Raw genomic sequence first — 14,105 nt, 5'->3', positions numbered from 1 at the left:
ACTTCTGATGATCAAACATTTTGATAAATAAGAAAATATCAATAATAAGTATATTTAGATATAAAGAGGTGAAAATGTATGTTGTCATTGTGTCTAAATGAAATTAAACAATCTATGAAGAATTTGAGAGGTTTTGTACACTGAGATGGGTATGACTGTTTTGGCAATTTTGTCATACCTATCACACCACTGTCAGAGGAGGTAAATTTTAACTTTACAATGTTAAACTGAGTATTTTGATACAGCTAAAATGATGTAGGCTTGGTGTTTCACCCATGGAAAGTGACATTTATTACAGCTAAAATGATGTAGGCTTGGTGTTTGAATCATGTGACATGACATTTAATACACACCCTCAGACAACTTCAAATGCAAAAGAAACAATTACATAGGTGCTGTGCACAGTGGGGATGTAGAAGTAGTCAAGTTTAATTGTTGATTATCAGTTAGAAAAAAAACACAATTGCTGGCATTAAAATCATCAAGTCCATGTGTAATGTTTTCATAATAGAAGCCTGTTTTAACTGCACTGTGAAAGGAGAGCAATGCTTATCAGTGTTCAATGTGATTGGGCAAAGGATCCTGTTGTGTTTGTTGTGTCTCTGTTATTGTTAGTCTGGAGTTGAAATATATCTAGATCTGTGTCAAAAAACATAATGTCCCAAGAGTGAAATACCAAACCTACATCATTTTATCTACAATTCACCTAGATCTTCACATAGAGGAGATCAAGTGCTTTTTCAAAATGTAAAGAGTTTAACATAAAGATATCAAAAATAAAATCTGACAAATACGACAACACCTTTTCAGTGGTCTAAATATCTTCATACCAGCATTTACACAAAAAGTCTAATTTACCCACCTTTATGACCTACCTGTGACCCACCTAACCTCCATCTCTGTCTAGGGGTAGTACGAGATGTATGAATCCTGCGCTGCTACAAATGTATCAATCTCTATACTATACATGTAGTAGAAATATTATATATATTTTTTTCCTTACAGGTAGGAATATATAGTCAAAAAATGCTGTTATATTGAGTCTGTAGACCTGGAAAACAACACTCTATGAAATATTACACGTCCCTATGTGCCAAACTGCAGACTCTCCTGAGATGTTGTTATTTGTAGTGTCAATAACATTTTGTGTTCATAGAATATAGTGTCCGAAATACAAAGTACAAGAAGATTAGAACTTGTTGTCTAAACTATTATTGGAAATTAATTTAAACCTGTTCAATATAGAACTACTTTACTTTAAATATCATATGGGGGTGAGGAAAGTTTGGGGGTGTGGTGGTGGTGGTGGTGGTGGTGGGGGTACAAAAGACATTGAAACACAACAAAAGAACATATTTGTGTTTATGGGGGGGGGGCCTTGACCTTACCACAACTTTTAAATTGTACAACCAGTCATGTTTTAATGAAAAGCTCGTATCATGATATTAATCAAAGGGATATGCCATGGGGCATGCCCCTGCTGGCCTTTGACGTGACTGACAGACTTATATGTTTAGCGCCCTCAACGGTAAGCGTCCTCCAAATATTTCAGCTGTCATGGCCGACCTGTGAGCTTGTTGTACCTAGATACCAACGTTACATCTGGCTGCTGACTTTTCTACACAACATAAACGACACAGCAATCCATTTACGCGTGTTTATTTGATAGCACCCAAAGATGTCGGCACAACACAGAGTCCAGGCATATCTTGAAAAACACCATATCGGTGCACTTTTTGAGGTGAGTGAATATCCAGTCTGTATGATTCGGGGTAGCAAAATTAAATGCACTATACATTTCAATGACAATGTTCGGCCTTTATGAACCACATATCATTGCCTTGGCAATGGCGATCACACACACTCATATTGCGTACAGTGGTATCGTAGAACTGTTCAATAACTATGAGCACCGTACCAGGTCTGTTTGTTACCACAGAAAGTTACATGTATGAGCAATCAAAACTGAAATTATACAAATGCCATTGTCATCGATGTACACATAACTTTAAGTTTAATACAAATGTCTTAAAATTGTCGCCAGAGCAGTGTTACTCGTCCTGCTTGCAGACGGAGTCCAGAGTCGCTGAAGGCACAATGTCAGAACCGAGGCCCGTCTTGCTCTGTCAGCATGCATAACTCTACTGTACATGTGTACTTTCTGTAGACTGTACTGTTCATTGTATGGTACATGCACATATACAGTACAGCAATACTGCAAGACAGGACAGCTTTGATTGATGCTGGACTAATTTGTTAGTTTTAAGGAATGCATAGATTATGATTACATTCAAGGTATACATAGTATTTTATTTGCCACAAACTCAAAATCATATCAACATAACAAGAGAGAAAGTAAAAAAAAAAAAAGGACATATGGACATGTAGTAACTGGTATACAAATGCACATGTAGAGGAGACAGTCCTTTCCCCACCACAGTGTCAAGTTGTCTGTGGTTCATGTAGTCTAATTGTCAGTCTGGGTCTAAGTGTGTCATGCTTCAACTTGCATACGAGTAAGTTGTCCATCCTTCTCTGACCTGCGATAAGACAGCCATGAAACCTGAGCTTACCAGAATTGCTGGTAACTAAAGAATTAACATGCCCAGTGGTCAAATATTAGTAATAATCGACTACATATAAGTATACCACAAAGTCCCAGTTCGAATGACCAAAGACCAAAATCTCAAGTTCAACTGTAATTTCATTGCTTCCCCCTTACTGATGATGACGCATTGGATGTTGCAATCAAATAAATGGTGGCGTTTGTGTTGTGGGCCATTTGAAATTACAGTTTGAACTGGAAAATACATGTATTTTGCCATTGAACACACTTCCTGATAATATGTGTGGTCAGTACACAGGACAAATCAATCAATCATTTGCATATATGCCACTGATTCTACATATATGTAGTATACACAAATGTTAAACCAGTATGAATGTAATTATTGGCATCAAATTAAGTTTGAATTTCCTCAATGTACTGTACGTTAATTTCTTATGTGTATCTTTCTCCATCATCAGACTGTATTAATTTGATATACACTACAGTCTTGTGATTATTCACACACATGATAATTATGTTTCTCTGTCACCACCTGTTTTTCAGGATCTGATGGCAAGACTGATACAGACCACACCAGAGGAGCCAATACCTTACCTTGTCAAAGTATTACAGAGAATGGATGATAAAACAAAGAGACCTGTAAGTACTTAGGCCAAATTAAAAAAAAAAAACATCTTTATAAACCACAGCCTCATTTATGGTATCGTCCAAGATGTTGCAGTGTTGCGGAAGAAATAACAGCTCTGGTTTGCGAGAATGAAAAAATATTGTGTTTACAATAACCCGACCGACCCTAGTTTAAGCCTCCAACCCTAAACATTTGTTCAACATTTAAAACAAAGAGATAAGATTGTTTGTCTTCTCCACCTTCATGCACATCTGTGTTCTTGCCCCTGTGCTGTCTGTACATATTTCATCAAGAATCACAGAAGGGTATTCTGACTGACATTTTGTTTTTGGGTTGAAGCAATATTTTTTTCAAAAATAAGAACAATAAAATAAAATCCTGACCTACCTACCCTATTTTCTGAGGCCATGTTATCGGAAGCACACAGTTATATTTTTTCTGCCTTAGTTACCCACGAGTCTATTATCACCATGAATAATCAAAGGATCCCAAATGTAATACCTTGTCACCATCCCTTGGACTGTTTTCTTTGACACAAAAATATAGTTTGAATGTTTAAAAGGAACAGCTGTATGTTTTGTTTTTTCTTTGTGTATTTGCATTAATGAAGATAAAAATAATTTTGATGAAAGAGCAAAATTCCAAAACTTGATGCACTTTTGTTTTATACAGTATCAGGAAAATCCTTTGGCCACTAGGACCCGGCCACCATCAGGTGTATCTAGTAAGAAAAGTGTGTCTGTGAGTAGAAGTTATGAAGATATACCTAGAAGAACTAAGTCTGCTATAGATCCAATGAGAAAAAGCACTGGTGGAGCTGCACAGTGGGCATCCACAGGTAAACTATTATATTTGTATATTGCTATTACCTGTGCATACATAAACCTGTGTATTCATTACAATAGGGAACTTGCAATCCAGACTGAGCATGCTCAGATTGAAAGGACTATCTGTGGTTACCGCAATACGTAATCTGGAGCTACAGATAAAATAAACCTCCAACAATGGTCAGGGTGACTATGAATTGATTATCTGTGGTTACAAACAATGTAACAATATTGTTTACAATACTAATTCATTAGTAATTATTGTCACACTTCCCATGATGCAACATTCAACATGACGGGGTTTGCAAGTTCCCTATTCAAAAGTCTTCTGTGTTGGTGAAAATTTGTGTAAATGTAACTTTGACAAAGACAAAGCAGAAATTAATTATTTTGAAATTTTTGACTTGTAAGCTTCAATCTTTGATCTCGGATGATAAACTTGTGAAATTATTAGATGTAAACAATGCAAAAATTAGGTTTTTGTGTGTTATTGACTAGTAAGCAATTTATGAAGATTTTTGTTAATTTTCAAATCTGGATTGGGTGTTTTGTGCTAGTTAATAGTAACTTACATGTAACTATTCCCGTACATTCTTTCTCCTTACTATTGTATTAGTATGCATCTTTAATTCTTTTGACTGCAAAGGGGTTGACTTTGATATACATAAGATAAGATAAGATAGAACTTTATTTCAACCGTTTAGAAAATTTTACATTTCTAATTTATACATTTTTTCATTTTTTTATACATGTACTTCTCTCTTGATACACATGTACTTTTTAAAGATTGGTATCACGGTGACTTCACATCATTAGTTGTAACACTCATGCTTTCCATTGTGAAAACAGTCAATTATGTGACACTGACATTTTAACTTTTGTTTAATTTGTTTTGAAAATTCAGATCCTATGGGTGTAAGAAAGGGTGATAAAGGAGCATATGAGAAACCATGGACCACCAACATGAGGAGAACCAAACCAGGTCAACAAACCAGTACTGGTGGTACTCACAAAGTCACTATTGATGAAAGTGAGAATACCAGACCAGCAGGTTAGTTGGAATCATGTGGCGGTAATGTTTGCAGGAAGACGTCAGCATTTTGTCAATGTGTATCATAGTACTGTTGTGTTATAATAGTGTGTTAGCAACTGGTAGAGGATACGCTATAGTTGTGGCACCCTGAAATAAAAGTGTTCCAAGCACTAATCTGTACAGTCTGAATTAAGGAGTGGAAAACATACATGTAGAGAGGGAAAATATTTGAATTAAAGTTTACATGAAAGGTCAGAATTAACTTTGGAAAGTACTTTCACTGCACCAGTAAACAACACAATGTATTACACAATATATGTACAATCAAATTTACTGATCATGGGATATTGCGATATTTTACCCTTAGTGCAGTTTCAGATGTCAAGATTGTAGTTCAAATTGTGTTTATACATTGGAATGATTTGAATCAATAATCAGCGATAAACCTTGAACAATTATTCACCAATTTAGATTATTGAATATACATAGTTCGAGAAATTATCTTCAGTTCAAATAACAATTATATCATCATCATATTATATCATATATAATTCATTCTTTTCATATTTTTTAAATCTCTTTTTTTTTGTTGAAAACAGGACGTAAAACCAAGAAAGCAGAGTGGGATCACCATACTAAGATGACAACTCAAAGCTTTGATGAAATGTTTGAAACAGAACAAGGAACAAGAACTAAAGGCATGAAGAGTAAGTGCTTGTCTTTAATCATTTGGTTTGTCTGTATGTCCCTTACATGGACAATACTACAGCGGCAACTGAGGTTTCAACTTACTAAGATAAACACAAGCCGAAACTTGTGTTGTTTGATACAAGTAGGTGATACCTGTAGCAGTGCTTCTGTTGTGCACATGGAATGACCCTGTAGTGATCAAGAGAGTGTTAAGACATCATTATGAAAGATAACAAATAAAAATACTTTCATTTACTACACAATTCCTTGTTATCTCCAATAAGGATAGCATGATGTAAACAATTGCCTAAGACTTGAGTTTTGGATGTGACATTCTAATGTTTTTGTGTTGGTTTACTCTTTATTACAGCTTCCAAGATAGGATGGGGTGATCAGGTAAGCAATATGTTCTTTCTTTATATTTTAATCATCAATCAATCAATCAATCAATCAATTAATTAATTAATCAATCCATCAATCAATCAATCTATCAAGTCATTTATAAAGTGCCAGTATCCAACACTTCAGAAGGTTCAGAGTCACTGAAGTTGATCCTAGATTGTCCTGGTAACTACTAGTTAGAATTTGTGCAATGTGTTCGCATTTATTGATTCTTGTAATTATCCTACATTTATTTGTGCCATTCTGTGTGTGTTGCAATGTTTTGATATGATCATATGGTAAACCTATACAGCAGTGTATCATTTGACAAATGAAACAAGATGGTTACGATTTGAATCTGCAATATTCTGTTTAAGAGGTGAATTTCTACAGTTTGATTAGCATCTCTATGTTTTGACACCTGTCACAAACAAATGTGTCATTTTAGACTTGACACTCCTCTGTCTATCACAGAGATATTTGTTTGTATGCAATTCATATAATTACTGCCAGTAGATCTCAAAAGAGGATTTTAATATCATATGTTATTGTTGTCATGGTGATAGGATGAAGACTTGTTGTACAGTAGTTCTGGTTACCGAGGAGTTCAACATCAATATCAAGATGATCCCCTAGCTGGGGAAATAGTAATCCGTAAGTCCCGTCCAAGACATGATGATGATGAAGGATACAGTACATCCAGTAGTGTGTAAGTATAGGATTTTGTATATCAATGAAGATAAAATGCATTAGATATGTGAAATTTTAACAGAAACTATAATGATATGCAAAATAGAGTGATTAGTAAGCATATATTTTGCTCAGCAGCTGGCCAGTTCTTTGCAAGACCACATAAAATTTGTCTACCCAAATTTAGTTCATTGAACTTATGTTTTTGAGAAAGTGATGACACAGACAGACAGACAGACACACACACACACACACACACACACACACACACACACACATATACACATAGACAAATGGACAGACAACACCACAACAGAAGTATCCATTCATGTGCTCAAATGACTGTACAAGTGTCGGACAATTGACATAATAATAATATACAGATATGCAATCCTGTTAATATCGCTATAAAAGTTGTAAAACAAAAGTTTGATCTCAATGCCATGTCTAGTTTGGAGTAAAAGTTTTTTAAAAATAACAGCACCAACAATGAAAAACACACTTTTGTGGTACATTGTCTGTGTTTAATGTAGCAATGCATTTTTTTTACTTGTGATGATAACAGAGCTAGGAGACATACCAAGCCAGATAAAAAATCACAAGCTCACAAAAAACAGCTTGAAGAATACATCAAATCACAGAATACAGGAAAAAGACGAATTCTAACAGGTGACGAAGCTGATGATGAAGATGAGGATCCTGATGCCATTGATTTACTAGGTAAGTTACCATAGCAACTTGAAAATTGGTTTCATATGTAAGTTACTTTAGCAAATTCATTCATTCTGTTGCTAAGGATAAACAATAAGTTCACTTATTCCAAAACCATTTCATTTATTTCCTTAATTATTCATGTCTGTCATCATTTGTCAAATTATTGTCTTATGTGTACAAAGATATCAAACAATTTCAGTTGTCCCATCATTTGATAATACCATAACTAGGCAATGCCCATAAGCTCGCGCAGGGCAAATTCATTTGTGACCGGCTGCCTCACAATGATATTGTAGATAGGGCCCTCTGTGGAGAATGCGTATAGTAACGTGCATACAATGCAATGCATCCTTGGGTAAAACCACCTAAAAAACAACACATAGTATATAGGATGCCCATGTGTACTAGTAATTGAGCCGCTGTGCGAGCTATTAAAATACAAATGTTGTCAGCTGTTGGTCTCATGTCCTATGGTATTATATTTATGAACATTTTGCAGTTTACCTTGTCAAGGGTATCAGTAATGGTAACTTGATTAGCGCCCTCAATGGCAATCACACAAAAAAAACTTGGTGCTAAAGCAACTGTACAAGGTGCAATTAGTTATCTTCTATATGAATTGTCATGAAATGATGTTAAGTAGGTATAGGTCTATACTAATGTAGTACAAACTGCAAAATTTGTAATTATAACATTTTTAGGGAATGCAAATCACTGTAAATATAGGGTGTTTTTCTAAAATTTATGTTTTTAATTTATTTCAGAAAATCTTGATGACCTTAGAAGTGAAGGAGTGACAAAACTGAAATCATCTGGTAATAAAGTTAGCAAGGTATGTCATGTATGCAAGACGAATTTTCTTATACGTTGATAAATACCACTCTGAGTAAATGACCGTTTTGCAGGATTTTTTTTTAAAGAAGGTGAGGTCTTTTTATGGGATGTGTAAAATTACCTCAACTATCGTTAGGCCCTGTAATGCCAGCATTTGTGTATTGACCAATTAAAACTAGAAGTTATCTGACTGATCAAATTTGTTTCACTTTCTAGTCTTTCCGCCATGCCTCAGCTGAACCACAAGTCCGTGTTAGTATTTGTGCAAGATGTGCAAAGTAAGTATCATATAAAGTTATTACTCAACATACCAACTACTTTGTGATTGTATTCAAGGACATAGCTGATTTTAAAATCTGCAGGTAAATTTATCAAAGTAGGTGGTAAGTAATACCTACAAAGGAGACCCATCAATCTGATGAACGGTCGTCGATATATAATGGTTCACAAAGAATTTTTAGTCGCCGACAAGAAATTGCAGAATATCAAGTTGTTCTTGCCAACTATCGACCCTTATCTACATTCTTATTATATTGGTACAAATGATACAGAAATTCTGTTCAAAAATTCATTCAAAAATTATATCTTGAAGATTTTTTTTTACTGTGAAAAGGTTTTTCTAAGTACACATATACATATGGTATGCTCTGACTTTGTCATATAATAAGACATGTTGATTGATTATGACTGTGAGGGTCTTTTACAACCCATAACACCAAAGTAAAGTGTTTTCTGTATGTGCCACAATTGTTTATAGCATCCATATCAAGTAAAAGTATACTGTTTCATCTGCTAATTGATCACATTAGAAAGGCCACATGCCAGGTTTGCAAATAAACCAATCGTATACACATGTACTTTTACATTTGATATGAATGCTATAAACGAGTGTAGCATATAGTAAAAGTGCTTTACTTCAGTGTTATTCCTTGTATAAGTCTGTCCTCGCAGATGTATATGACGCCAACAAATGAAAAATGGAAATAAAAGAACTTCAAATTTATGTCATGTTTATTCTCTGATATAGAATTATTGGTGGCCAGCCTAGTGAGTATGTCCACAGTGAATATAGTCCTAATGGTGGATATGGTGAATTGAAGGACTATGATGATGCAAATAGTGATTATCCATCAGCTAGACATTTTGCTCCAATACAGACTGATGATGAAGAGTTTGAGAGTGTTTCTCAAGTGCACAGTCCAGTAAGTCAGTGTTTATGAGAACTGTGGTTTAAAGGGATGAAGGGAGAACAAGATAACACACAGACAGAGACAGACAGACAGATAAGAGGACACAGACAGACAGACAGACAGAGAAATGGACACAGACAGACAGGATGAGAGAAGGACAAAATTGGAGATACACAGACATTGACAGACCCACGTGCAAACAGAAGAACATGGTAACAGAAACATTTGATAGGCAGCAATGTGGTCAAACGCTATACACAGAGACAGACAGAAAGGCAGATATGTAGAGAATGCAATTACAGGGAGAGAGCTGTATGGTAAAAATATGGTTGAAACCAAGATACAATACATTAGAATGCATTTCATCCTGTTTTGCTCAACTTGTAGTCAAAAAGTCATTTGTAGACGAAACAAAATACCCCTTGGTAGAGAGAGGATTAAATAGCAAAAAAATATCTAAATATTGAATTGTTTGTCTTTCAGCGTCGTCCTGTATGGCATGATGACACAGACACTTGTAAGTACAATATTCAACAGCAGTCATTCTTGTAGATTTTACAGTTTTTTCCATTTCAAGGAAATAATTTTCCCTTTACATGTACATGAATAGCCATTGACAATAATGGCTGCCCATGTCCATTGAGAGATTCATAACATACATGTATCTCTTTTCATCCAGGATTTAGTGAAGAGAATATTTGCACACAAAAAATGTAAAAAAAGACTGCAGTATTAGCTAGATGTTCAACTAGAATGTCTAATTATGAGATTTGAGAACTGATATTTTCAGTAAACTGTAATAACCTGTGTATGTTTATAATAAATTTTGGTCAGTATATTGTAATATTTGATACTGATAATGTGTGTCATTGTTGTATATCTACAGCCACCCTTGGACCCACTGAGGGCGCTCACATGTATCACCACAGTAGGAAGTCTACTTTTCCTATGAAAGGAAAACCAATGTATGGGTAAGTCAAATAATAATATTTTTAAAAAGTGTTGTGCTGGAGATAGTTATGACATGATTACGACTGCTACAGTTTATAACAGTGATACTAAATGTTCCAATGTTGTTCAGTTGTTGTCATAGATACTAAGGAAGTACTCACCAAATAGTGCATCTGTAAGAATATCCTGAGTTCTTAAAATTGCATCTTCATAAAACTAAAGATGAGAAAAGGCTAAATAAATTTCAAATTGGTTTTGAATTCTATGAATGTTCGGTGTTGAAAATTCTGGTAAAGACAATTTTTTACAATCCATAGTTACAGCATAGAGTGACTGTATTCCTCATTTCTGGGAAAAATGTATAACCTCACAACATGACTGTTGGTCAGAATGTAGAATACTTTGCTGATAATTAGATAATGAACAATGTGATGGGGTTTCTCTCTTTCATTTGTAGTAGAGAGCGTAGTGGTTACCTACCTGAAGACTCTGATGATAATCTGAATGAGAATGACTCCAAGCCACTAGGTCCTACTTCAGATGTACTGGAACATAGTCATGGATGGACACCACAAACATATAGGTCTGATACAGAGGTAGGTACAGATGATCATCCTGTCATCCTTATAATAGGATCAATTATTATTTATTATCATCATTTAAACATGCTACCCGATACACTACATCTCAGTACATAACACCTTCAAAAACAACCTAAAGACATATCTGTTTTCCCAGAGCATTCTAACTGTACAGTGCCTCTGAACTGTACATCGTAGTGGAAACTGGTGCTTTATAAATTCATTGATTGATTGATTGTTTGTTTGTATAACAAACTAACAGCTATAGATGAAAAAAAAAACAGCTACAAAAACACAGAAAAAAACACCAATAAAATGTCTCAGTAGAAAGGGTATTACAAATGATGGATACAATTGCTGGTTAAAAGTTCACTTATTATTTTTATTTTTATTATTATTATTATTATTATTAAAAGTTCACTCAAATACATATTCTCTTGTTCAACTCCTACAAAAATATCATTCCATACACGACCTAATCTGATTGAATTAAAAAAAAGGGTTATGGTTTCTACAAACACTGTAACAAGTAACACTTGATATGACTTCCTTGTAATACCTATCATGTGTCTTTGTCTGATCACCCCTGTCACTAATCATAGCAACACCTTCCCATCATACCTTTCTCTACTTGTAGGATGACGATAGAGTTGTCAAAACTGATAAAATGTTATACCAGAAAGGTAGATCATGGCAGACCCCTATGTCAGATGATGATGAAACTTATGACTTTGATGGAACACGAGGTAAAATGAGAGGAAAAGATATAACCTATACATTAAATATGCAAGATTTAGCTAACTGCACAAATGCATAATGCTGTAATATTAACATTATTTGGCTGTTGTTTGGTTGCTGTTAAAATACCAGATATACTATTTGCATCCCTGCATGTATAATGGAATATATCCCTAGTTAATTCTACACTTTGTCCCAATAGTTGCCCAATATTTAAGATCCCCAAATTCCCTGATTATTTGATTAATCTTTATTAAACTAGGATTCCCCGCTTGTGGTGTTGGAGACTGCCCTCTTTGTCAGAATAATGCACCCCTTTTGTTTTTTCATCTTTTCATCTTTTCACCTCACTATCTTATTCACTTTTGTGATGTAAAGTTTTATACTATCATACTCATACATAAAGTCAATAAATGCCTTTTGAAATTTACAAATAATGCTAGAATTTCAACCCTGTAAAGCTGAAATGTAAAACTCATACCAGACCTCCTGGGAAGCCCACAGAGGTGTGAAATGTCAGTGATTCATGTCGCTTTTGCCCTCAGTTACTTCATCACTTTTTAAAGCCGCACACCCAAAAATTAATAATATTTAAAAGCCAAGTACATGGCACATATACTGTTTACTCTTGATACAATACACACATATATTTCTGATTACTGTTACATATTTTAAATTCTTGATACAGTACACACATATAATTCCACATAGGTGTGAAATCTTAGAATTCATTATGTTGATTTTATGTTAATTTAGGTGGAAGATCTTCGAAGTCACAGGAATACTCTAGTGGAGGAAAGTGGTAGTGAACTATGAAACAATGATGTCAGGTGATTAAATTTATATAACATCTGTCAAAGTCATCAAACAGCAAAGATTCTGTGAGATGTGCTTTTTGTGTTATTTTCTATCAAAATCATTTAATTATTATTAAGTGATACCTTTATAGATATATAGACAATGGTACACATTTACAGCTAAAATGATGTTGGTTTGGTGTTTCACTCTTCGGACACTACATTTTTTGACACAAAGATAGACATATTTTCAACTGTAGACTAACAATAACAGAGACACAATAAATACATTAGGATCCTTTGCCCAATCACATTGAACACTGATAAGCATTGCTATTCTTTCACAGTGCAGTAGAAACAGCATTCTAAGGAAAACATTACACATGGACTTGATGATTTTACTGGCTTCAATTGTTTATTTTCTAACTGATAGTCAACATTTCAACTTGACTACTTCTACATCCCCACTGTGCATGGCACCTATGTAATTATTTCTTTGCATTAGAAGTTGGCCTGAAGGTGTGTATTAAATGTCATATCACATGAGTGAAACACCAAGCCTACATCATTCTAGCTGTATAATACACCTTTCTACAAAAGAATCTTTAAGTGTGATAATAGTGCAGCACTGTTATTAGCCATGGCACAGACCTATATCAGCACAACAGACAATATCATCATTGAATAATAGATGACTTTATTGATTTCAGCAGATGGCCTGAAGAACAGTATTAAGGTGAAGTCAACTGAAGAAGGAAGTATGTAGTAATGGTAGTAGTGATTTTATGTCACAACTCAAAGCTTGTATTGTAATTTATACAGTGTAGTGATTTTAATGTCATAGTTCATAGTTCATGGGTCAAATTGTAATCCATAGAGTTCAAAATAGTGATTGTTTGTCATAGTTCATAGTACATAGGTCATATTGCAATGTAGATTATTGAGTTTTATTAAAATTGGTCGAGGTTGTATTGTACTTCATTATTGTTCAGTTTAGTGATTTTAGTTTATAGGTGATATTTTACTTATAACAGTGCAGAGTAGTGATTTTGTCGTAGGTCAGAGTTTGTAGGTCAAATTGTACTTCATACTGTACATAGTGATTTTATATCATAGGTCAAAGTTCATAGGTCAAATTGTACTTCATAATATATAGTGATCTTATGTCATAGGTCAGGGTTCACAGGTCATATTGTACTCAATACCCTCCACCCAGGTCTATGAGTAGAGTAGTGATTTTATGTTATGTCAAGGTTCATAGGTCACATTGTACTCCATACAGTACAGAGTAGTAATGTTGTATTTTAGGTCAAAGGTCACTTAGATTAATCATTTGAAAACCTTTCCAATACAAAGTCTTTCAATGCAGTTATTTTAAAAATTGATAATTATTATAAATAAGTATTATCAAATCATTTGTGAGGGCAGAATCGTACTTTAATATGGATATGAAATCCACTGATTAAAAGATTTACCAAATTT

The 14,105-nt window shown here is 34.4% G+C and overlaps 1 protein-coding gene across 1 annotated transcript; it reads left to right on the top strand.

Moving 5' to 3' along the window:
- The first annotated feature begins 1,564 nt into the window (after nt 1-1,564).
- LOC144444203 (uncharacterized protein C8orf34 homolog) lies at nt 1,565-13,450 on the top strand. Its single transcript, XM_078133620.1, has 17 exons — nt 1,565-1,741; nt 3,113-3,208; nt 3,870-4,035; nt 4,929-5,075; nt 5,657-5,764; nt 6,118-6,143; nt 6,695-6,837; nt 7,384-7,538; nt 8,297-8,364; nt 8,583-8,644; nt 9,394-9,568; nt 10,040-10,073; nt 10,443-10,527; nt 10,965-11,103; nt 11,726-11,834; nt 12,583-12,656; nt 13,337-13,450. Exons 1-16 carry the CDS (start codon nt 1,679-1,681, stop codon nt 12,630-12,632), a joined length of 1,626 nt encoding a protein of 541 aa, XP_077989746.1. The 5' UTR covers nt 1,565-1,678; the 3' UTR covers nt 12,633-12,656; nt 13,337-13,450.
- Nucleotides 13,451-14,105: the final 655 nt, after the last annotated feature.

Source organism: Glandiceps talaboti, chromosome 13, assembly GCF_964340395.1.
Source record: "Glandiceps talaboti chromosome 13, keGlaTala1.1, whole genome shotgun sequence".
Classification (NCBI taxonomy): Eukaryota; Metazoa; Hemichordata; class Enteropneusta; family Spengelidae; genus Glandiceps; species Glandiceps talaboti.
The sequence above is the reverse complement of the archived record's forward strand: the minus strand, read 5'-3'. Positions and strand labels throughout refer to the sequence as shown.